General features: G+C 39.6%; 1 protein-coding gene across 1 annotated transcript in view; it reads left to right on the top strand.

Moving 5' to 3' along the window:
• Positions 1-26,573, top strand: part of LOC124622025 (AT-rich interactive domain-containing protein 4B-like) — a 157,185-nt gene that overhangs the window by 35,957 nt on the left and 94,655 nt on the right. The window contains exons 4-5 of the mRNA XM_047147619.1: positions 19,275-19,368; positions 25,035-25,203. Of these exons, the coding sequence (XP_047003575.1) occupies positions 19,275-19,368; positions 25,035-25,203 (263 nt within the window). The remainder of the gene's footprint in view (positions 1-19,274; positions 19,369-25,034; positions 25,204-26,573) is intronic.

The raw sequence follows: 26,573 nt of genomic DNA, 5'->3' as shown, positions 1-26,573 counted from the left end.
CATTAAGGGGCCGTCAATTTGCCTCGACGAAGCAGTGCATTCCTGGCTCACAGCTCAACCGAGAACCTTCTTTTATGAGGGCATCAGAAAGCTTGTACAACGATGTACCAAGTGCATTGAAACACAAGGAGACTATGTTGAAAAATGATGTTCTTGTATGTTTCCTATTTTATTACAATAAAATATTATAGCTATTTTGCAGATAATAATTGACTTACCCTCGTATCGTTGTACTGCTCCTAACAGCTCAGAAGATACGATGTCATAAACACTGAGCTACATGAAAACTGCTGGAAAAATTCACTAGACATACAGGTGAAATGTGTGTACACTGTACACATATGTGTGAATGTTGTTAAATACGTGTATGTTTGAAATGCATTTGACATGTGTATGCGGGTGAAGTCATGAGTAAAAAGTTCACCCTAAATCCCTGGAACAGTTTCAGTCAAATTTGGAAACACACATTTGTTACAAATTGGAAAGAAATACTGTTGTAGGGGTAAGAACTAACAGCCTCAGACTGGTGTGAGTGTGGTAACATGAGGAGTAGGGGGGGGGGGGGGGGTGCAGATGGACAGAGAGATGGAGGAGGAGGAGGAGATGGACTCTCAGAAGATTAGAATAAATACATGCCCAGGCAATGCTGAGATCAGAAGAAATACATACCCAGGCAATGCTGGGTTCTCGGCAAGTATTTTAATAAATGTGAATCACTGTTAGGCAGTGATAATACACATGAGTAAGGTTGCACAGTAGTTGTGGTAAAACTGGTAGATAAACTGGCTCCTCTTCTTTGAAGTCCTTCTTCTGATCAGTCAGTAAAGACCAAAGAATGGTCTTAAATAGGTGGTATTGTGGGGTCTTAATCATAGGTTATCCTCATAGTAATTCATGCATGGGGTACAGAACTGGGAGCAATAGTGGTGTATCGGTGAACTCGGTTGGGTGGGCAACGAGTGCCACTTAAGATGGTATTCTTCATTTCAAGGTAGAAGAAGAGGCCTTCATTAAGGAATTGGTTTAATTTCATTGTCTGGATTGTTGTGGTTGTTGATTGTTACACATTTTGTTTTGTTAAGCGTACTTCTACAGACAAGAAAAAATTGAACACTAATCCCCACCATCGAGTTTGGACGTTAATGGAGAGAGAGAGAGAGAGAGAGAGAGAGAGAGAGAGAGAGAGAGAGAGAGAGCAGACACCCCCACCCCCCTCCTTTTCCTCCAAATATTGGACACAAAAGGGGATGCATAATAGAAATCATTTTTGGGCATCAAACATGCTAAATTTTCAAATGAAGGAAACAAATTCTGCACTCGTTTTAACTGTTTCTCTTCCTCTGTGCATTCGGGAGGACGACGGTTCAATCCCGTGTCCGGCCATCCTGATTTAGGTTTTCCGTGATTTCTCTAAATCACTCCAGGCAAATGCCAGGATGGTTCCTCTGAAAGGGCATGGCCGACTCCCTTCCCCATCCTTCCCTAATCCGATGAGACCAATGACCTCGCTGTCTGGTCTCCTTCCCCAAAAACCAACCCAACCAACCTCTTCCTCTGTACAAACGATGGGTAAGCATATGCGAGACTTCGTGCCAGCTCCCATTAATTTACAAATGCTACAAGTGCTACCTGCAACTGGAGACACTGTTACTACCAGTTCAGTACTGATGTGCTTGATGTGTTTCTAAAAGTTACAGTTTCTAAAATTTCAAGTGAAACAGTGACTACTATTTACAATATACTGAAAGTAACCCTTATGTCAATAGTTCTGCTTTGTTTTCATTCCTAAACAAAATTCTAAGAGGTCAGTGATGCTGTAAACACACTGTGTGGAAAAAAAAAAAAAGAAGTACTCAGAAAGGGACAAGGAAACAAACTTAAACTTCATGGATTGAGAAATATTTGAGGTAATTTCAGTGATTACAAGATGACGACAAATTTACAAATTTGAGCTCATGTATCAGTATGACATTTCTGCCCCTCTAGCATCGATGGATGCACTTATTCGGTTGAGCTGACAACTGTTGTGACTGCTTCTTTACATTCTGGATACTGGCACTGGAAAATGGACATACAAGCTAGTCCCACATATATTGTGTCAAGGTCAGATCTTGCAGACCACATGCGTACTTCCAAGTCACGCAGACAGTTCATAGACATGTGGCATGTGGATGAGCATTGTACCATTGAAAAATGACACCATGGTTCCAAGAACAGTAACAAATGAGGATGCTGGATATCCGTGATGTACTGGTTTACCATCACAGTTCCTTCAATAACTACCAGTGGTGAGCTGAAGTCATATCTGATGGCTCCCCACGCTATGACAGCATGACTAACTCCACTGTGCCTCTCCAAAACATTGAAACAATGGGACCTCTCCCCAGGGCACTGCCATACTACATGATATTGGTCATATTGGTGACTGCATTGGTCATATTGGTGACTGCATTGGTCATATTGGTGACTGCATTGGTCATATTGGTGACTGCATTGGTCATGTTGGTGACTGCATTGGTCATGTTGGTGACTGCATTGGTCATGTTGGTGACTGCATTGGTCATGTTGGTGACTGCATTGGTCATGTTGGTGACTGCATTGGTCATGTTGGTGACTGCATTGGTCATATTGGTGACTGCATTGGTCATATTGGTGACTGCATTGGTCATATTGGTGACTGCATTGGTCTCGTTTGCGATGGGTGAAACTACGATTCATCAGCATTACAAGCTTCCCAGTCCTGGTACAGCTTCAAACGCAGCCATTTTGTGTCTGTGGGACTCTATGCATTGCATGATAAGTGCCTGATGGGGCTGCTGCTTGTCTACGACTAGTGGTGCAGGAGGACAGAAAGTTGCAGGGAGATGATTAGTTGTTCTCGGATGGCAGGTGCAGATGTGAGCGGATTACACTGTGCTTGGCACACAGTATGTGGCGATCCTCCCTTGTGGCAGTCAGATGTTGTTGACCAGAATCTTGACGACAATTATGCGTGCCCTCATGTTCCCGTGCAGTCCAAAATCTGGCCATTAAAAGTTCATCCAAGCACCCCACAAATCTGAATATTGTACAATTTGGCCAGCTAGTTAAGTGGAGATCCACAATGACGCTCCTTTGAGACTCTGTTAGGTGCTGATAAGCTTTCTCATATGGGTATGTGATGTCTCCATGTCCTCCACAGTAATCGCCTAATGTCTAATGTCGTTCAAAGGTGGCTATGTACATTTATGAAGTTATATTGATATCTTTTGTAATCAGCCTCTGGTTCTGATTTCTGTTTTCTAACTCCATGTTTTTCTTTGCCATATTACATTTTTTAATTGCATCTTTTACTCTGTCGTACCACCAACTGATTTGTTTCTCTTTCACTTTACCCTTTGTTTTGTGCATATATGCGGCAAAACAAAGCATAAAGTGCAAGACAAAGAAACCAGTTGGTAGAATGATAGAGTAAAAGACACAATTAAAAAGCGTGATATGGCAAAGAACAACATGGAGTTTGAAAAAACAATCAGAACCAGGGGCTGGTACGAAAAGATGAACACAAGGTGACAACACTGGAGAAGGAATACCGACAAAAGAAACTGGGAAACATTCACCCAGAAACTAGAGCAGGATAGCAAAGGGAACCAAAAACTGCTATATGGGTTATTGAAAAGTAAAAGATCTGATAGAGAAGATGTAAAAGCGATTGAAACAGAGGATGGGGATATTATCGGGGATATTGAGGGTATCAGAGAAGAGATGAAGAATTATTTTGAAATCTTAACTGAATGGGGAAGGTGCACAAGAAAGTGACACCAGTGTCATTGAATTAGAGGAGGAGCATAATCCAATCTGTTGGTTAGAAACTGAGAATTCCCTGAAACAGATGAAAAGTGGGAAGGCAACTGGAGTAGATGAGCTGACAGCAGATATGATTAAAGCAGCAGGAATCCTTGGAATATAATGGTTACACTGGGTGATATGGGAAAAAGACAGTGCCGGATGAATGCCTTAAGATAATGGAAAAAGTTACAGAAAAAAGATAGTGGAAAATTCTAGAACACCAGTTAGGGGAACAGCAGCACGGGTTCAGAAGTAATAGGGGAACAATAGATCTCATTTTCTCCCTCCGTCAGTTAATGGAGATGTTTTGGGAAAAAGGAAAGGACTTGATAGAACTATTCGTGGATTTGGAAAAAGCATATGACATTGTACCAAGAGATAAAATATGGGAATGCTTGAAAAAACATAATGTTCCTGAGTAATTAAAAAATTCCAGATGCTGTACGATGGTTGTGAGAGCAGTGCACAAGTAGGAGATGGAAGATCAAAATGGTTTAAGAGAAAGAGAGGTGTTCAGCAAGGCAGTTTGCTCTCCCTTTTACTCTTCTTCACACTTACGAACACAACCATGAAAGAAATCAAGGAAGAAGAAAATGAAGATCTCAGTGCTTTTGTTTTTGCTCATGAAATTGCCATTTAGTGAGTGATGGAAATGGAGGTTCAGAGGAGACTAGATTACTGGAACACAAAATTTAAAAAAAATTCAAGTTAACTGTGAGTAGGAACAAGACAGTGCTAATGAAGATGAGCAGGACACCCACACCTTGTATCATCATACTGGAGGGGGAGAAGCTTGAATGTGTGAAAAGCTTCAATTATTTGGGCAGCGTCATATCACACGATGGAAGTTCCAACTAGAAGTCTTAAACAGAATAACAAAATGATCTAGCTTCTTCCATCAAGTACAAAACCTCTTCCACCAAGTACAAAATCTAATCTGGGACAAGAAGGTCCGTCAAAGAGCCAAACACACCATGTATGAAACTTACCCCCTGCCAATCTAATCTTCAGCATTCTTCTGTAGCACCACATATCGAAAGCTTGTATTCTCTTCTTGTCTAAACTGTTTATTGTCCATGTTTCACTTCCATACATGGCTACACTCCATACAAATACTTTCAGAAACGACTTCCTGACACTTAAATCTATACTTGATGTTAACAAATTTCTCTTCTTCAGAAACGCTTTCCTTGCCATTGCCAGTCTACATTTTATATCCTCTCTACTTTGACCATCATCAGTCACTTTGCTCCCCAAATAGCAACACTCCTTTACTACTTTAAGTGACTTATTTCCTCATCTAATTCCCTCAGCATCACCTGACTTAATTTGACTACGTTCCATTATCCTCGTTTTGCTTTTGTTGATGTTCATCTTATATCCTCCTTTCAAGACACTGTCCATTCCGTTCAGCTGCTCTTCCAGGTCCTTTGCTGTCTCTGACAGAATTACAATGTCATCGGTGAACCTCAAAGTTTTTATTTCTTCTCCATGGATTTCAATTCCTACTCCGAATTTTTCTTTTGTTTCCTTTACTGCTTGCTCAATATACAGATGGAATAACATTGGGGATAGGCTACAACCCTGTCTCACTCCCTTCCCAACCACTGCTTCCCTTTCATGCCCGTCAACATATACTAAACAAAAATATATGAAAAGCCCACAGAAAAAAACAGGGCAAGTCACAGTTTGTTCATTTCTCAGGAGAGGATATTTAAACTTTCAAGATTATAACAAATACATAAAACATTCCAATGAAGTGTAACTAATATAATCAAAATGCCAAATTTAATGGTTGTAGAGGATGTACATTAGAAAAATAATTACAATTGAAATTGTGCAATAAAAAATACGCTACTTGCAAAAGACATGCATCTTTGTCATGAAATGAACGCAGTAAGTCCATCACTTTTTGTTAAGCTCTCGTCCCTCCTCTGTGTTGTTTAAGACTGGAAGTTTCTATTTGTTGGTCTTTGATTTTGGTTCATTATGTGCTAGACTGGAACAGAAATTTCTTGCGCCTTGACCACAAAACTGGTCTGACCACAAAGCTAGTCTGTATATTTTCACAAGGTCTTGGCAGGAACTCTGGAAACATACTCTCAGACTTAGTCATTTGCAAAATAATCTTGATTTACCTTTCAAAAATTTCATATTACACAACACTATATGCATGATTGAGCCATAAGAATTTGTCTGATCCCTGTGGTTTGTACTCGAGCTCGATGTCTGCTTGGGGCCCACCAGAATGTACTGGTGTCAAAACTCAATTGTAAGAAATCCTGTATTTGAACACCATATATTCCTTCACAAACAGATGTTCTCTGAGTTGCCATGTCTTGAAAGAACATCACAATTTGTAACGTGCTTTTAAGGTGGTCATTCAATCACGTACACTTTCTTGTTGAACAGGAATGACTTTGTAAGGCGTTAGACTCATTCTTGTGATTTCAAAGGCATTTTGGTAACTCTGCAGTAACTCTTTTTATCAGACCAAAGTTTTTATCACATCCCATGTTAGTGTTCTCTTATTGGAAATACTACTTTGACACTATCTAATCTCTTATGAGTGAGATGCTGATGATCTATGAACACTGCATTGTTCTTATTCTGTCCTGAGCACCAATCACAGAGTATTACGAGAACCCTTACTCTTGGATCAAGGATTTTACTCACATAATAGTGCAAAAAGTAACAATTTCATTTTCTCCTTTATTCCCCAAAACTTCAGTACAAGTATAACATATTGCATTACTGTTGGACACCTGATGAATGTTGAAACAGAAAACCATCAGAAATAATGATGATCTTCTCTGCCCCTGTTTGCAGTTGAAAAATTTTACACATTACTAGCAAAGTGTCTGCTGAGTCATGTCCTGTGTCATAACTTATAGCTGCAACACTTGTGGTCTTGTTTTAAAAATATGTCACTCATGTAAAAATTGAAACTTGGTCATTGCTCCAATGATACTCTTGTACTTCTTGTGGGAGAATTACAGACCAGTTTTCAGCAAAATCACAGTGAAGCATCAAACTTAGTTCTTCAGCCTGTACACACCATTTCACTTCTGCAATGTGTTGTTGTTGCAATTTCTTCAGATGCTGGTGTGTTACTGCTTTCATTGACTATTTACTAAGTTTATCACTCGTGGTCTTGCGGTAGCGTTCTCGCTTCTCGCGTACGGGATCCCGGTTTCGATTCCCGGTGGGGTCATGGATTTTTCCTGCCTTGTGATGACTGGGTGTTGCGTCGTCTTCATCATCATCATTATTATTATTCATCCCCATTATGGTCGGAGGAAGGCAATGGCAAACCACCTCCACTAGGACCTTGCCTAGTACAGCGGTGCGGGTCTCCCGCGTTGTCCCCTATGCTCCTTGGAGTATGGGACCTCATCATCATCATTATCAATGAAACTGTCAAAGGCAACAGTTTTCTTAATTAGTTCATTTTCCTCCCATGTCACATATTTAATTTCTGCAGAGTTACCTGCTACGTCTTCCAGGCTAAGTGTCTGTAAAGCAGTCCTCCCTTTCCATGGCAGTCAACACATTCTTGAAACAAACAAGTCTCTTGTTTTATGTCACAGACTTCTAATGACTTCACACACCCAACCAAGGTGTCATATGTCATGTGCTCCAGTAAGTTCCAAATTCACACAGTATACACACAGACATCTAGAGGTAGGTGTGGAAATACCCACTTAGGTCATAGTGCATAAAATTTTGATCTTCCAATATGTGAAGTTGTACAGTTGCTCTTATAAACTGCAAAAGTTTCTTTAATATTGCGAGTCACATACCTCTTCACTTTAAGTTATTTACCTTCAACAGTTACAGTTATAGTGTCCTTTTTTTTGTTGGCACTCTGGCGAGAACAGTCCCATTTATCTTCCAGATAAAATGACTGCACTACTTGAACACTTGAGCTGCTTCAACAGGATGACTGTAATACGGATCTGGTCTTCCCAAGACTCCTTTTACAGACCTCACATATCTTGACTTGTCTACCATGTACTTTGATACCAATGAAATGTGGTTCAAAATTGTTTTCTTTGATGATGTTTCTGGAATAACAGTTAAAACTTGCACCTATTCACTGTAGGATGCACAGTATTCAACAGCTGAATTGATATTTGTGAAAAATTCCTGGCAAGAGGTGCGGGAGTGCTTTGGTTCATTTTTTCTGAAGATATAATTTCTACTTTGAAGAGTGTGGTCAGTTTTGCTGTAGTGTATTCATCCATAGCTTTAGTAATTTCTCTGCACTTTCTTGATGCACAGAGCAGCTTATGACTCAACTTCACTGACCAAGGTATCTTAATAGGACTAACACCTACTTCTTAACAGGACTAACACCGACCTCTGTAGTTGACTGATTTAATTCTTCTTCTGTTGATGCAAAATCTGCATCATCTGCACCATGGGAGGCTTCACCTTGTTCAGATACTATCATTGTTATTCTGTTAAAAAATTTAGAACACAAAAAGTCATAGCTGGAAACATCTTCACTTTGAAACAGACTTCAAATGAGAACACTTATTCCCAACCTGAACAAGGTCTGTTTTTTGTTTGTCTTATGTATCAGTCTTTTATGGGTATGCAAATAGTCACCAAACTTCACTCTCCTGTGGCCCCAGTCGGAAGACATTTCAAACAGTCCTTTTCACATAACACATTGCAACTGTGTCAACTGGAAAATTCCTCACGAAAACACAGAACTCCCTTGTTGGTCTCAGATTTCTTAGAAGCCTCTTCAGTAAACAAATTAGCACAGAACAACTACAATACAGAAACTTGCAATGAACAACCATGACAAAGAAACTGACAAGAAACCACAAAGTGAAAGAAATAACTGCAACAAATACAATAGAAATAAACAGTGTAACAAAGAAATTAGTAAGAAACAACTTCAGTGAAGACACAGATTACCCTTGAAAGCTACAAAAAATGATTTTTTAAAATAAAACCTGTCCAACTTAAAGCTGGAAGCTCTCATTTACAGATAATGTTGTACTACGTGGTACTAATCAACAGAAAACAATTTTTTCTGTAAATTATAAATAAAATTCAAAGGCAACCGTGAAAGAACTTTGACAGATATGTCCGAATGGAGGGTACCATTGTAATTATAAACAAATTATCTTTCAAATAAAAAAAAAGGGCGCACAGTTCGGAACCGCGCGGCTCCTACGGTCGCAGGTTCGAATCCTGCCTCGGGCATGGATGTGTGTGATGTTCTTAGGTTAGTTAGGTTTAAATAGTTCTAAGTTCTAGGGGACTGATGACCACAGATGTTAAGTCCCATAGTGCTCAGAGCCATTTGAACCATTAAAAAAAATCAACAGAATATCTAGAACTGTTATAGAGATACAGCTTTTTAAAAAATTTCTAAGATTCGCAACTTCATTGCTTTTCTCTAGGGGCAGGAATTATTTTGGAGAAAACAAAAAATATGTGTCTTACTTCTAAATTTTAACATATGCTAAATTCAATAGCATCACAGACTGTGAAGGTAACCCCCTTGCCTGTAGTGATATGGATTATGCCATTTTTGCATTTCATCTGTCGTGCTTTCTGGATTCCATCATTCCCTGTGGAATTTTTTTGTTTCCTCCTCGTTTCAGTTATATTGGATGTACAAAGTGCTGTCCAAGGATTTCTACTAGGGCTTGTCATCTTGCCTATTTGATGTTGTTCTGCCTTCAATTTTTCAGTACAGGTAACACACTGCCTGATGCTTTCTCTTGAAATTTCCAGCAGTCTCTGGTTCTTTCAATTTAAGCAGGTCCCACACCCTTAATTTCTTACTTTTCTTCAGTTTTGGTCTGCAGTTCATTGTTAATTAATTATGGTCAGAGATCGTACCTGCACATGAAAATGTTTTGCAGTTTCATTTTGATATCTGGTTGTATACAGTCTATCAGAAACCTTCTGGTGCCTTCAGTTTTCTTCCACATGTGCAATCTTTTCATGATGACAATGATTAAATTGCCGCCCCCCCCCCCCCCCCCCCCCCCCCGGTTGACTTCCTCCTACCATGTTTCCTTCTTTTCCTCTTAAAGAACTGTATTCCTCCAACACAATTAAATCTTCGTCCGCCACAACTATCTGAATATAAAGTTCTCAACGGTATTGAACCACAGTCTTACAAAATCTTTTGAAAGAGTAAACTGCCATTTGACTGAGTACCACCACTATATTCTGTACTAGCTAGATTTCGGCTTTTATGTCATTATCAAGTACAATGAATAATAATGGTGTAATAACTTTGAGCTTTGCTCTTGATAACGGTATAAAAGCCGAAAACAGGATACCGGCAGTGCAGAAGATCTACTAATACAGTACACAATCAAATAGCAGCTCACTCTTTCAAAAAACTTGAATAAATTTTCTTCTTCTTTCTTCGCCGTACATTATTCGTCTCTTCAACTGCGGAGTTGTACCGTATAGGAACTTGTCATATTGTGGTTGGCTCTCTAGGCTACTAGAATGCGTTCACTGTACTAGCTCCCCGCATTCCGTGTTCTCATTCATTATTAGGGCTGCTACTGCATTCCCCCACCTGATTTGTATAGTCACCTGCGTAATAGTAACAACAGAAAAAAGTTCATTACGAGTACTTCTTTTCTCGTATGTATTAGCCAGCAACAGTTAAATGGAAATAACATTTTGTTACTAGCTTGTTCGCAACAGTGAAGTGATTACATTGGCTGCATGACTTCTGCAAAGAACAAGTAACCACCTTCGCATGACTAATCCTAAATTAGTTTATCACAACAGCTGTCGGAGAACCGTATCGATTGCAGTGAAACATGCCGTAATGTGTTTGGAAGCGCCATCTTGAGTCCGCACGTAATGACACTACGCATTATACGCTCCGTTTGTTGGCTACTGTTCGGCAATTCGTCGCCATTTCAATAATGTCGTAAACACCCTCTGTAGCACACGTACATGTCAGAATGCTTTTTTAAACATTCCTTTTCGCTGTCTACATGCTTCAACAATGATGGATCTTTTTGCACACGTCATTTGCGAAGTATTTTAGGACTACATAAGACAGTCTAGCTAATGTTATTGCAGCTGTTTCGTCTTGAGTTAAAAACACAGTAAACTGGTGTAACTTGTCATATAAGTAATTATCTCATTGTATTAAAATAAACCCACGTTTTGTAAGTCTTGTGATGTCATTTAGTTACTATCGTCAAAAATTTTCAAAACTTTTTCTTTGCATTCTTAGGCCACGTGCTATTTGCTTTAATTGATTGTAGTTTTGAAGGTATGTCTCATTGCATTGTTGCAATCGATGAGTGCTAGTTTCCCGGATTAATTACGATTTTCTCTTCGTGACATTGCGGCTGAATACGATAAATTCTTCTCTATATTTTAGTCTTATTGATTATAATTCACTTAACGGTACCTCCCCCCCCCCCCCCCACCCCCCACCCCCGGTTGACGTTCGTGTCCGTTTCTTTTATTATTATTATTATTTTTTTTTTTTTTTCGTGTCGCGGATGCGGCAAATAGGGCGCCACTTATGTTTTGATGAAATAGTATATATAAATTAAATTTTTTAACTGGCACAATTACTATGGAGTCACTCATTTTGTTGAAGATTTTTTGGGTCACCGCATTTTCATTTTGCGTTGTTTAATTCTTACAACATAAATCTGTGAACTTCATTTATTTTTACGGTCTGATTCCGTTCTTATTTTGTTGGGAGAACATCTAGAGAAACGTTTAATCTCTAGTTCATATATCAGACGTTGTCTATTTTCTTTTCTCCACACTATCATCTCCCCCCAGCCTTCAATTGAGCGCCGCTGTTCGGTTGTGGCTTCAGCGTAAACATTATTTAAATTTCTCAAACATTCGCTTAAGCACAACATTTTGGTTGTCATATGTATAGGCCTAATACGAAATTAAGGATTTCGTTCGTTGAGAGCAAGTTACTGTGCACCATTTTCTGTCGATTGTTTCTAGAAAATACAAATTATGTAGAGACAAAGTGAAGCTTTACCTGTGAGCTAATGATAGCGTAAATTTATGTCATAGAAGTATTACTTATCGGTTAAAAATATGAACACACACAAGTACTTAATTTTAATCACTTTGATAGAGATTTCACCCTTGAAATTAATTCACTTATGCTTTTTGCAACACATTAATTTCCCGTATTCTCTGTAGTTGCAGTGAGGCTGCTTTTTAATTCAACGTATCAGAAATCAGTATTGTGTGCTGTGGTGTAGTACATGTATTGCAAAAAAAATAAATCGATGCTGAATTGTTTTCTCCAGAGCCTTTGGCTATAGAACTCATCATCTTTGAAAAATCCTAATTTCCTCCATTTCTAATCAAAATTGTACAAGTAGCAACTTTGATGGGACATGGGGAGAACATGATGTGCTGTTTTGCACATGCCAATTGTTAGTGAGTACAGTGTATTCTTTAGTGTGGATATTCAGAAGGCTGTTAAAATGCATGTTATCTTTACTCTGTGGTAAAATATTCAGAAAATTCAAAAATGTTGTTGCAAAATATAATAGGTTGCCAAAAATTTCTAGTTGGTGGTAGGAGTTCTATGTTATGTCTGTTTTGAAGTAGGCCTACTGTAGAGTGTCTTGTGACAGTAAGTTTATCATTTATGGGGTACTTTGATCTGTGGCATTTATACTGTTGGCCATTAAAATTAAAACAATACCATGAAGCTGGCAGCTAACAAATATTAATTAGGCGTATGCCTAATGTGTACTACATGCTTGGCTATGCAAATGTTAAGTGTTTCAGCACACCCACACAAAGCAGGTAGGAGTAACACCACACGTTGTGTGTACAAGGAATTAAATGACAGCATTCTCATTTAGAAATCACATTTGAATGGAGGTTATTTATGAAAAGATGCTGTTATGACAGCTAAAGGAGGAGGAGAGTGTTGGTATTTGAGAGCAACAGAGCTGTGACATATTGAGGCTGTGGCTTATCAGTGTATGATATTGCTGTCCTTTTTGTTTGGGATTCCATGTCAGTCATATGAATATGTAGTGAATGCCCTCAGGAAAGCAAACTCAATGACATGCACAATCTTGGCAGCCCTTTGCCCAACTGTGCAGATTGTACAGTCGTGTCACATACTTAGGGTCAGGTGATGGGCTTGTATACAGCAAGAGAACCTAACACACAGAATTAGAGATGACGCCTGGAATGCCAATTACTGTTAAGCACAATGACCATAGTTACAGAGAATAAGCCATCAGTGATGTGTCCATGTCAATACTGGACACATGAATGACACTACATTGTCTCTTTAGATGGTTCTGACTTCTCCATTCGTCACAATGGATGGAATCCACAAGAAGGAATCAATGTTGCAAAATTTATCCAACCCCCTCCCCCCCAAACCACCACCACCACCTCCTCCTCACAGGCCCAGCACCTTTCATGTGATTGTATTTAATGGCATTACCACCACTTCTGGTTCCCAAACCTAGTAATGTGGACAGCAGGCATTACCTTCTGACATTTTAAGGCCAGTGGCTGTGCCTTATCTTCAACATATCTTTTGACGAGATAATACAAGACTACATGTTGCCCCTGCTGTCGTATCCTACCTTGATGCAGAGGGTGTTCAGTTGTGCTGCTGGCCAAAACACTGTTAAGGTATCTCACCCATTAGAGAGATGTGATTATGGGTCCAGCACATCGTTCAGATCTCGGCCATTAGAGAGATTGAAATGTGGATTTCCAAGAGGCTGACATGCTGCAGCTTGCCAACCACGGCAATTGATGAACGCTTGTCATATAGCTGAAGCAGCATGGAGTGAGGTATCTGTACCTGTCATCTATACTCAGTTCGACTCATGCCCAGCTGGGTTAGAGCCTTTGTTGCGCAGATGATGACAGCTCTGTCTACTAAATTTCATACTCTGTAAACACCCAAACCATCCATAAATTTACTGTATACACACAATAAGCAAAGTTTATAAAAGGAAAGTTACTAATCACCATATAACGGAGATGCTGAGTCGCAGATAGGCACCACAAAAAGACACAGTTAAACCTTTCGACCATTGGCCTTTGTCAACAGTAGACGGATTTTTCATTGTTTAATAAGTAAAATTTACTTATTTGCTATCCATCCTGGTGTTGCAGTTTTAATGGGCAGCAGTGTACCTTTTCTTTGTTCAACTTGTATTCCACTTAATTTTTTTACACTGATTATTTGTTTTTCTGTCATAAGGCGGTTCTTAGAAATATTTAATTATATCATGAAGTGAAAAGAATTCTGAGTTGTGGACTTGTCATATTTACCATAGCAAAGGTTAATCATTGTACATCTACATCAATACTATGAAATCCACTGTACAGCATGTGTTGGATGGTACCCTGTACTGGAACTACCATTTCCTTTCGTTTTCCACTCGTAAATGGAGAGAGGGGGGGGGAAACAACTGTCTATATGCCACCGTATGAGTCCTAATTTCTCATATGTTATCTTTGTGGTCCTTAAGTGCAGTGTATGTTGGAGGCAGTAGAATTGTTCTGAAATCAGCATCAAATGTCGGTTCTATAAATTTTCTCACTAGTGTTCCTCGAAAAGAATGTCACTTCCCCTCCAGGACTCCTCATTCGAATTCCTGAATCATGTCCGTAACACTTGCATGTTGTTCGAACCTACCAGTAACGAACCTAGCAGCCTGCTTCTGAATTGCTTTGATGGCTTCCTTTAATCTAATATGGTACGGTTCCCAAACACTCGAGCTTTACATGTTTGTTTTGACTTCATATCACCCAGATATTTAAATGATGTGACTGTGTCAAGCAGGACACTAGTAATGCTGTGTCCTAACATTACAGGTTTATTTTTCCTGCTCATCCACATAGAAATTTTGTCTAAGTCATCTTGTATCCTCCTACAGTCACTCAACTTTGACACCATACCATACACCACATCATCATTAGTAAACAACCGCAGATTGCTGCCCACCCACTTCCCCAAATCATTTATGTATAGAGAACAGCATTGGTCCTATCACACTTCCCTGAGGCACTTCTTGTCTTGAATGAACGCTCATCAAGGTCAACATCCTGGGCTGTGTGTCAAAGACTTTCCCGAAATCTAGCAATACAGTATCTGTCTGTTGCCTTTCTTCCATAGTTCGCTGTTCATAATGAAAAAAGGGAAAACTGAGTTTTGGACAAGCAGTGCTTTCTGCGATCATGATTATATGTGTACATAAGATTCTCTGTCTCAAAAAAATTTATTACATTCAAACTGAGAATGTGTTCAAGGATTCTCCAGTAAACCGATGGTAGGGATATTGGTCTGTAATTTTGAGTCTGTTAGTGTGCACTTCTTATACACCGGAGTCACCTGCGCTTTTTTCCAGTCACTTGGGACTTTGCGCCAGGCGAGAGATTTGCAATAAATGTAAGCTAGGTAAGGTGGCAGTGCTGTATACTACTCTGTAGATACCTGAATTTGGATTCCATCTGGACCTGGTGACTTCTTTGTTTTCTACTCTTTCAGTTGTTTCTCCATACCAGGGATGCTGATTATGATGTTGTCTGTACCAGAGTCTGTTTGATGGTCAAATGACAGTATATTTGTACAATTCTCTTACAAGAATGATTCCTTAAATGTGAAATTTAAAACTTCGGCTTTTGTTTTGCTATTGTCAGTTGCCACACCAGACTGGTCAACAAGTGACTGGATGGAACCGTGAGACATGCTTAATAATTTTATTTGGACTGCCATCACAGGCAAAAGCGTGGAATATAGTACATCTTTTCTGTACACTGAGGGATAGTTTCCACACCTCCCGCTTCCTGTGAACTGCAGACCTTTCCGAGGTGGGGTGGCTCATGTGCCTCAATGATGAAGGTAGTCGTATCATAGATGCAATCACAATGGAGAGGTATCTCCGGAAAGGCCAGATTAACACACAGCTCCTGAAAAGGGGCAGCGTTTTCAGTAGTTGTGGGGGCAACAGTCCAGATGATTAACTGATATGGCCTTGTCACATTAACTAACATTGCTTTGCTATGCTGCTACAGGGAACAGCTGAAAGCAAATGGAAATGGCAGCTATAACTCCACCCCCCCCCTTCCCCCCCGGTCTCTCACCTCCCCCAAGGGCATGTAGTGTTTCCTGATGTTGGTTGTTGGTGGCATCCTCTTAGGTGAAAATATTCTGGAGGTAAAGTAGTCCCCTATTCAGATCTCGGGGCAGGGACTAGTTAGGAGAATGTCATGAGGAAAGCCAAAACTGGCATTTTACAGGTCAGTGTGTGGAATGTTTGATCCTTCAGTTGGGTGGGTAGGTTGGAGATTTTTAAAAAAAAAAAAAAAAAAAATAGGTTGAAGTTGCGGTTGGAATTTGTGAATTGTAGTGGGAGAAGGAACAGGACTTGGGTTCAGGTCAGTACAGGGTTATAAACACACAATCAAATGGGGGTAATACGTGAGTAGTCCTAATAATGAGTAAGAAAGTAGGCGTGTTGGTAGCTACGATGAATAGCATAGTGAATGCAATATCGTAGCCAAGATATACACGAAACCAACACCCACTACAATAGTACAAGCTCGTATGCTACCTCTGCACATGGTCAAGAGATTGAAAGAATGTATGATGGGATAAAGAGAATTATTCGGTTAGTTAAAGGCAACGAAAATTTGATATAGATGACTGGAATTCAGTATTAGAAAAAGAAAGAAAAGGAAAAAAACTGTAGAAAACATGGACTGGGGAAGAGGAATAAACAAGGAAACTGACTGGTGGAATTTTGCACAGAGCCTGATTTAGTCTTTGCTAACACTTGGTTTAAGAATCATGAAAATAGATTATATACATGGAAGAGACCTGGATACACTGGCACATTTCAGATTGATTATATAGTAAATCAGTAGTTCGAAACCCAATTTTAAACAGTATGACATATCCATGGACAAATATGGACTCTGACCATAATTTATCAGTTATGAACTACAGACTGAAACGAATGAAATGGCAGGAAGTTTGGAAATTAAGGAAATGGGATATGGGTAAATTCAAGGAACCAGAGGCTGTCGAGAGTTTGAGGGAGAATCAGGAAATATTGGAATGAAACAGGGCTAAGGAACACAGTAGATGATGTAAGGGTAGCCGTGAGATACAAAATGATGAATGCAGCAAAGAATCAAATATGGAAAAATTTAAAGTTCAGTAGAAATCCTGGGATAATGATAGAGATATTGAATTAATGTACGAAAGCAGATATCATAAAATTACAGCTAATGATGCACATGAAAGGGAATACAGACATCTAAAAAAGATGATGGACAAGAAGTGCAAAATGGCTAAACAGTAATGGCTAGAGGAAACAATCCAAGACTGTAAGAGTAATGCATATATATAAGGGAAAGATAGATGCTGTCTGTAGAAAAACACAGACCTGTTGAGAAAAAGAGAAGCACCTGTATGAATATCAAGCCAGCACTAAGTAAAGAAGGTAAAGCTGAATGGTGGAACTAATATAAAGAGTGACCTAAGGCAAACAAACTGGAGGACAAGGTTATAGAGATAGAAGAGGAAGTAGGTGAAGACAAGATGGGGAATGTTGCTGCAAGAATAATTTGACAGAGCACTGAAAGACTTAAGTAGGAAAAGGCTCATGTAATAGATGACATTCCCTCAGAATTATTAAGATTCTTGGTAGAGCCAGCTATGATAAAACTATTCCACGCACTGTGCAAGATATATGAGACAGGCAAAACACTCCCAGACTTAAGAAAGAGTATATTAGTTCCCATTCCATAGAAAACAAGTGTGAATACGACAGAACCATCAGTATTGTAAGTCACAGCTGCAAAATATTGACATGGAAATTCCAGGTACGAATATCAAAAATGTAGGAAAAGATAGATTGCTATTAACCGTAAAGAAGACACATCAAGTTGCAGACAGGCACAATTAAAACACTTACATAAATCTTTCGGCCACAGCCTTCGTTAGTAAGAGAGAGAATGATGTATGTGTCTCTCTTACTGATGAAGGCTCTGGCCAAAAACTTTGTGTAAGTGTCTTTTAATTGTGCATGTCTGCAACTTTACTTACCTTCTTTATGGTAAGTAGCAATCTGTCTTTCCCTACGTTATAAATATCGACATGAATTGTATACAGAAGAATAGATAAACTTTCAGAAGCAGATCTTGGGAAGATTAGTTTGGGTTCCAGAGAAATGTAGGAACATGTGAGCCAATACTGACCTTAAGACTTAGCCTAAAAGATAGGCTGAAAAAAGCCAAACCTAGGTTTCTAGCATTTGTAGATTTAGGGTAATCTTTTGACAAAGTGGCCTGTATTACATTTTTGAAGTTCTATCAGTAGTATTGTAGATTTAGGGAAAGCTTTCGACAACGTTGATCGGATTACACACTTTGAAATTCTAAGGATAGCAGGGATGCGTGAAAGGGAAGCGGTAGTTGAGAAGGGAGTGAAACAGTATTGTTAAGTCTCCCTGATGGTGATCAATGTATACCTTGAGCAAGAAAAGCAAAGGAGAATTGTGGGAATTCAGTTGTAAGTTTATGGAGAAGAAATAAAAACCTGGCAGTTTGCTGATGACATTGTAATTCTGTCAGATGTGGCAAACGATTTGGAAAAACAATTTAACGGAGTAGATAGTGTTTTGAAAGGAGATTATGTGATGAATATCAACAACAGTAAAACAAGTGTAATGAAATGTTATCAATTTAAATCAAGTGACACTGATGGAATTAGGTTAGGAAATGAGAAACTAAAAGCAGTTGTTGGTTTTGTTATTTGGATAGTAAAATAATTGATTAGTGATAAAGTGGAGAGGATTTAACGTACAGAGTCGCAATAGCAAGAAAAGCATTTATGAAAAAGAGGATCTAATATCAATTTATGTGTTAGGAAGTCTTTTTCTGAAAGTGTGTGTGTTAGGTGTAGCACTGTTTGGAAGTAAAACATGAATGATAAACAATTCAGACAGGAATAGAACAGAAGCTTTTGAAATAATTTTCTGTGGAAAAATGCTGAAGATTAGATTGGTGGATTGAATAACAAATGAAGTGATACTGAATCGGATTGGGAAAAATGAATTTGTGGCACAACAACCCTAAAAAAGGGGATTTGTTGATAGGACACTTCCTGAGGCAGCAAGTATTGTTAGTAGGGTGTTGGAGGGTAAGTGCATGGCGTAAAATTGCCAGAGGGAGATAAAGGGGTGAATACAGTAAGCAGGTTCAAATGGATGCAGGCTGCTATAGTCATGCAGAGATAAAGAGCCTTGCAGAGGACAGCTACATTGGACCTGTCGTTGGAAATTGTTGAGATGTTGAACCCAAGTGAATTGTTAATTCTTAGTTAACTTTACATAGCAGTTAATCATTGTATTTCTTTTGATTCTAAATAATATATTTTATTTTGTCCAATATTGCTGCAGGTGGGAGCTGTATGTGAAGTAAAGCATCCTGAAAGAAAAGAACAACTAGAAGCTACAATTACTAAGATTCAGGATTGCAGTCAGTACACAGTCGGTAAGTTCTGTACTCCTAATTATGATGCATAGGATATAATATTTAATGTAAAGTTGCCCTGCAATGAGTGAGATCACTTTTGATTTTTTTAAATTATGGCTTTATCTTTACCATTGTATACTATACAGTGGAGCAGCAGCATACTCTGATATCAGTTAAATCAAAAGTTAAGATTTACTAGTTTCATATGTAGTTAACAAAAAACAAGAATTCTAGACACTACTGCTGGTTGCTGCTTCGTGAAATTTGTTGTTGTATTGTTTTTGTGGTTTAGTGTATGTTTGTTACTTCCCACTGCTGTTTTTGTGTTGATACTTCATGATCACATGAATCATTATGGGCAATATTTTGGAAAAGACAGATTGCTACTACTGTCAAATGACATGTTGAGCTGCAGACAGGCACAACAGAAAGACTATTCCATATTTAGCTTTCGACCAAAATGTTCTTCAGACTAGAAAAGAAATCAGACAGACATTCACACAAGAAAGCACACATGACCGTTGTCTCTGGCCACTCTGTTCAGAATACAACTGTCACTTTGAACGAAAGTAGCAATCCGGGAGGGGGTTTGCAAAGAGCACTGTCAGACACTGTGCAGGAACTAGATGGTAGCAGGGCAAGACTGCCAGGTGCAGCATCAAGAGGCTGTGGACGAGGGAGGGGAGGGGGGGGGGGAGCCATGGCAGGAATGGGATGTGGAAGAGGAAAAGAAGGGGGAAAGATTGATGGGTGTGTTGGCAGAGTGGTGCATAGTGAGGGTGAGGGGACATGAGTTGGGTAGACGGAAGATATGGGAACAGTAGGTTAGCAAATGTTGAGTCTGGGATAATTTCACAAGGATAACTCTCACATGCACAGTTCAGAAAAGCTAGCGGTGGATGGGAGGATTCAGATGGCCCGGGTTGTGAACCAGCCATTGAAATCAAGCATGTTATGTTCAGCTGCATGTTGTGCCACAGGGGTGGGTCCATTTTACATTCTTGGCCATAGTATGGCCGTGGCCATTTACCCATGTGGACAGCTTGCTGATAGTCATACTAATAGAGAAAACTGTGCAATGATTGTAGCAAAGCTGGTATATGACATGGCTACTTTCACAGGTGACCCTCCCTCTAATAGGGTAGGGTAAGCCTGTGATAGGACTGGAAGTGGTGGGTGGATTGGGGATGGGGGTCTGTGGTGATATGGCATGGGAAATCTGTCTGTGGACTGGGTCTTGGGGATATTGCCTGTCTGTAACAGCCTTTGTGAGAGGTTCAACATACTGCGCAAGGGAGTTTTTGCCCATCCCACGGTGGCCAGGCTGCATAGAAGGATTTGCTATATGTTGGCCACCTCCTCCTTGATCACATCTCTATCCACATTGGGCAAGGGAGTTGTTGTCTGTCTCTGGGCCGCCAACCTATATGGGAGAGAGGTCCTGTATGTTGACTATCTCATCACTGATGGCTCCATCCACACCTCACCATTCCTTCCACAATGAAAAATGCCTCTCATACAGCCTGGCTCCAGAGGAAGGCATATCTACAGTGACAAGAACTTCCTTTTCCAGTACGTTGAAAGTTTCACCAGCGTCTTCACTGGCAGCACTATCCTCCAGACCTAGTTGCAAACAGATTTCCTGTGCTCTTTCACAATGCATCATCAATACAGACCACCCCCAAAGACAGCTACAAAGATGTACGTCCTTCGTCATCCAATACCAACCCAGACTGGAACTGGACCCCCTCTTTCACCAGGGCTTTGGTTACCTATCATTATGCCCTGAAATGAGGGACATCCTACGCGAGCTCCTTCCCAATCCTCCTAAAGTGGGTTCCTTTTGCCTACCCAATCTCCACAACTTCGTAGTCCATCCTTATGCCACTCCCAATCCCAGCCCTCTTGCCACAGTGGATGGACTCAGATGCAAAATCTATCAAATCCACTCATCTATAAGTTCTTACTCCAGTCTTGTTACAGGCTTATCCTACCCCATCAGAGACCAGGCCACCTGTGAAAGCAGCCATGTCATATACCAGCTCTATTGCAATCATTACACAGCTTTTTATATTGGTATGACAACCAACCAGTTGTCCACCAGGATGAAAGGCCACTGCCAAACTTTTGGCCAAGAGTAAAATGGACCCACAATGTGCACCTGAACATAACATATTGATTTCATTGGCTGCTTCACAGTCCGAGCCATTTGGATCCTCCCTTCCACCATCAGCTTTTCTGAACTGCACCCAAAATTATCCCGGCCGTAACCTATGGTAACCTACTGTTCAAACACCGTCTAATCGACAGTGTCCACACCCTCTGTCCTATTACTCTCCCCTCAATCCACATCCCCTCACACTCATTGCGTGCAGTTCTCTGCCAACTCGCACACAAGTCTTTCTCCCCTTCTCTCCTTTTCCACTTCCTTTTCCTTAGCTGCCAAAAACACCCCTCCAAAGTTTCCTGATGCTGCACCTGTCAGCCTTGGCCTGCTGCCATTTTAGCCCTGCACACTCCGCCAGACAGTGCATCTTTGCACCCTCTCTCATATTCTGATATCCCTCCCCCTTCCCTTGTCCCCCTCCCAGATTGTTGCTTTTGTTCAAAGTGACAGTTGTATTCTGGCCAGAGCAGCTGGAGATAGTGATTGTTTGTGCATCTGAGGTGTGTTTTCTTGTGTGAACATGTGCTTGTTTTCTTTTCTGAAGTAGACTTTGGCTGAAAGCTAAATGTCTTTACATTGCTCCAGTCTGCAACTCAATATGTCACCCTCATGCAGAGTAGCAATTTATCCATTTTTTAACAGTGTTGATATTTCAATCTGGACTTTCCATTGTTACACTATTATTGTCTTCTTTCGTTTCATGTAGGCACTGTTTCCTGTAAGGGGCCCAGAAAATATAAAGTTACTTGAAACTTTCAGCATCCTCATTTTGCTGGAAATTCATACTTTCAGCATAAATATGATGTATAGAAAAGTTGCTACTCACCGTATAGCAGTGATGCAGATTCACAGATAGGCACAACAAAATGACTGTCAAAAATTAAGTAAGGTGACAGTCTTTTTGTTGTGCCTAACTGTGACTCAGCATCTCTACTACATGGTGAGTAGCAACTTTCCTTTTCATAATACTGTTACATTCCATCCTGGATTTTTCATTGTTCGATACTTTCAGCATCCTTATTTTGCTGGAAATTCATAATTTGAGTCAGCTGTAGTTTCATTGCTTTCTGCTTTTATTGCATGCCTTGTAAACATGTGCTATAGTGTACTCTCTGATAGACATAGCCTTTCTGTTTTACATCTGATAGTTTCACTGTGTTCCTTCCTTCTTGGTTTAGATTGTGCTCTTGTTAGGACAACCTGTAGTTTCCAGGGCTCAGACATTTATTATAACATTTTTGGTTGTGCTGTATGAAATGTTGCTATGATGCTGGTGATTAATAAGTCACGGAAACTACAGTTTATGAGAAAGAGTGAGAGCTGGTGAACCATATGCCTTTCAAAATGGTTTTCTCGACATGGCATATGACAGGGTGTATATGCCCCAGGACAACCGGGAAATCGGGAAGAACCTGGAAAATTTTTCATCCAAGAGAAAATCGGGAAATTTTTAATTGTTTTACTTTTCAGTTAATTTTTTGTAACTTTGGCTGGTAAGAACTGATACTCTAACAAAGAATTTTACTCCAGCCCGCAACTGCAGAATAATACTGCAGCAATAAAACATAAGAGGGGAAAATAAAACTTAAAGACAACAAAAATGTGCCATTTACAACAACAAAACAAAGTGGGCACACAATCTCATGCTGGCAGCAAAATGTTTGATACATTGGGATGAAGACAGTACAATACTTTGTAACAACAAACTGCTTTGTGTGAGGCTGATGTTGCAACTGTTTACATTTCTAACAAGTTGTGGAAAAATATTGTGCATGATGGTGTAAGAAGTGTTACCTCAAAGTAAATTTACTTTTACACAGGATGAATTAGGATATGTGTGAGAATGTGCAATGAATTTCTTAAGTCATGGAGCATAGACTCTGTTTCAAACCTTAACAGTTTGATGACCAACTACTCGGAAAAATTTTGGGTCCAGAAGAGTGGATATCTATGTCATTGTTTAAAAATTTAGTGGCACAATTCTGTTTGATATATCTTAAAGAATAACACGAGCGAAAAAGGACCAGTACTATATGTGCAGGCTTAGCTTTTCTGGTACCTATCCTCTTATGTGTGTTAATTTAAACCATTAACTTTTCCTATTTTTGAGTTCGTACTACTTGATAGTGATGTTGCTACTGGCTGTCATCACGTGTCCTATGCTCTGAATATCTGCCGTCATTGACTGTCGATATCATGTGATGTGAGCTGTGATTGGCTGACAAGGGTGCATTGCAATCTCAGTTTCAAAGCTTCAGGAACTGATGTACTGTGTTTGCTGGAATTCACATTTATACTTTATACAATATAATGTAATTTTATAGATAAAAAAGTCTACTCACCAAGTGGTGGCAGGAGAACACGGGTATAAAAAAAGGTTTTACTGATTGAAGTTTTTGGAGACAGTGGCTCATTCTTCCAGCAGAATAATTGAAGTGGAAGGAAGAGGGGTGAAGAAAAAGGGATAGAGAGGTGTAGGGAAAGGGGCAGAGTTTGGAAAAGTCACCTAGAAATCTCTTTCGGGAGAGACTTACTGGATGAGATGAGAAGGAAAAACTGATTGTTGGGGACTGCACTTAACGAGATTTGAAAACCCGATAGTTTAAAGATGGAAGGCAGGATAATGTGCAAGAGAGAGATTACTGCAAAAACATCATGAATGAGTTAATAAGAGTGAAAAAAGTTAATGTATGTAACAGAGGTAGGAGGGGGTGGTGAAAAATTGACAGGTCAAAAAAGAAAGATGTAGAAAACTGAAACTGACTGAAGAAAGGAATAGTTAATGTGAAGAAATGCTGAGATGGAAGAAATGCACTGCTACTGTTGTTCGTAGTATGACTTCAACTGCCAGAGGATGCAGTGTGTGTGTGTGTGTGTGTGTGTGTGTGTGTGTGTGTAGTCTGTTTTTGACGTAGGCCGTGATAGCTGAAAGCTTATATTGTGACAGCCTTTTTATTGTGCCTATCTGTGACTCAGCATCTCCCACTATATTGTGAGTAGCAACTATCCTTTTCATAATTTTTTTTGGTTTTGTTTATTTATTAAACACCTCCCCCCCCCCCTCCCCCCACTTTAAAGTGCCAGGAAGTTCTTTGCTACTACATAAAACCTTTACCGTTCAAAGGATGGGCAAGTTTTACAGTTGCGGTGGAAAGTATACTTTACACTTTATGCGGAGAAAGTGTATTTTCACCTCGGAAATTTTTATTTTCACCCAGGGAAAATTGTATTTTTAACTGGGAAATCAGGAATTTTTTTTCTTTGTCTGTGTATACACCCTGTGTAATAAAGGCTATACAGTTTCCTCTGCTCCAATTATTAAAGTTCATACAGTTATTCAGGTAACAAGTTTGTTTGTTGAGTTAATGTGAGTATAAGCTGTTTGATGCAGTTGAATAATGTTCATATTATTGAGACACAGTCTGTATGTCATAATCTTTTTTTCCCATCACTTTTTATGTTTCAAGACCTTACATAAGTATACCCCACTTGACTAATAAATGTACTTGTTTTACAGTATTTGATGATGGGGATATCACCACATTGAGGCGAAGTGCATTATGTTTAAAGAGTGGTAGACACTTTGCGGAAAGTGAAACTCTGGATCAGTTGCCTCTTACGCATCCTGAGCATTTTGGTAATCCTGTCATTGGAGGCCGCAAGGGTCGAAGAAGTCGCCAGGCACAGTGAGTTTATAGCTACTGCTTCTGCTGCCATTGAGCTATTATCATAGTATTCAGTTCTGTGACAAATAAGTATGTTCTGCAGTAAGTTACCATAATAAATTTTGGTTACTGTGTGGGTAAAAGATTTCAGCAACAGCCCATATTGTGTTGGATATTTATGTTACTTAGAGGGAGCTAACAAATAAAATAATGACTCACCTATCACACTTTCATGGAATGAAATGAAATCGGACAGCACCATTTCATTATGTGTTCACATTAGAAAGAATTTTAACATAATGTCACAACACTCAGCATAGTATGGAATAATTAAAGGCAGGTCATGAGGGATCATGTGTCTTACAAAAAGTCACAGTATATTTACAGCATTAAGGGACTATCATGATAGTAAAATTTAATAATGGCTGCAGCAAAATCATTGACAAAGGAAAATCTTCCAACATTTATTTGTTCCACATTTTGTGTGTGTGTGTGTGTGTGTGTGTGTGTGTGTGTGTGTGTGTGTGTACGTAGCACCTTTTTGTTTTATCTTTTGCGCCTTCTGTTCTTTCTGATTGCCAGATGTTGGGAAAGAAACAGTTTCTTTAACTATATATAAAATAGAGGGAAACATTCCACGTGGGAAAAATATATTTAAAAACAAAGATTCTGTAACTTACCAAACGAAAGTGTTGGTACGTTGATAGAAACAATAACACACACACACACAAATTTCAAGCTTTCGCAACCCACGGTTGCTTCATCAGGACAGAGGGAAGGAGAGGGAAAGACGAAAGGATGTGGGTTTTAAGGGAGAGGGTAAGGAGTCATTCCAATCCCGGGAGCGGAAAGACTTACCTTAGGGGGAAATAAGGACGGGTATACACTCGCGCGCGCACACACACACACACACACACACACACACACACACACACACACACACATACATATATCCATCCACACATATACAGACACAAGCAGACATATTTAAAGACAAAGAGTTGGTTTGTCTTTTAATATGTCTGCTTGTGTCTGTATATGTGTGGATGGATGTGTGTGTGTGTGTGTGTGTGTGTGTGTGTGTGTGTGTGTGTGCGCGCGAGTGTATACCCGTCCTTTTTTCCCCCTAAGGTAAGTCTTTCCGCTCCCGGGATTGGAATGACTCCTTACCCTCTCCCTTAAAACCCACATCCTTTCGTCTTTCCCTCTCCTTCCTTCTTTCCTGATGAGGCAACAGTTTGTTGTGAAAGCTTGAATTTTGTGTGTATGTTTGTGTTTGTTTGTGTGTCTGTCGACCTGCCAGCACTTTCATTTGGTAAGTCACATCATCTTTGTTTTTAGATATATTTTTCCTACGTGGAATGTTTCCCTCTATTATAACTATATATATA

Source organism: Schistocerca americana, chromosome 1 (genome assembly GCF_021461395.2).
Source record: "Schistocerca americana isolate TAMUIC-IGC-003095 chromosome 1, iqSchAmer2.1, whole genome shotgun sequence".
NCBI classification, from domain to species: domain Eukaryota; kingdom Metazoa; phylum Arthropoda; class Insecta; order Orthoptera; family Acrididae; genus Schistocerca; species Schistocerca americana.
The sequence above is the reverse complement of the archived record's forward strand: the minus strand, read 5'-3'. Positions and strand labels throughout refer to the sequence as shown.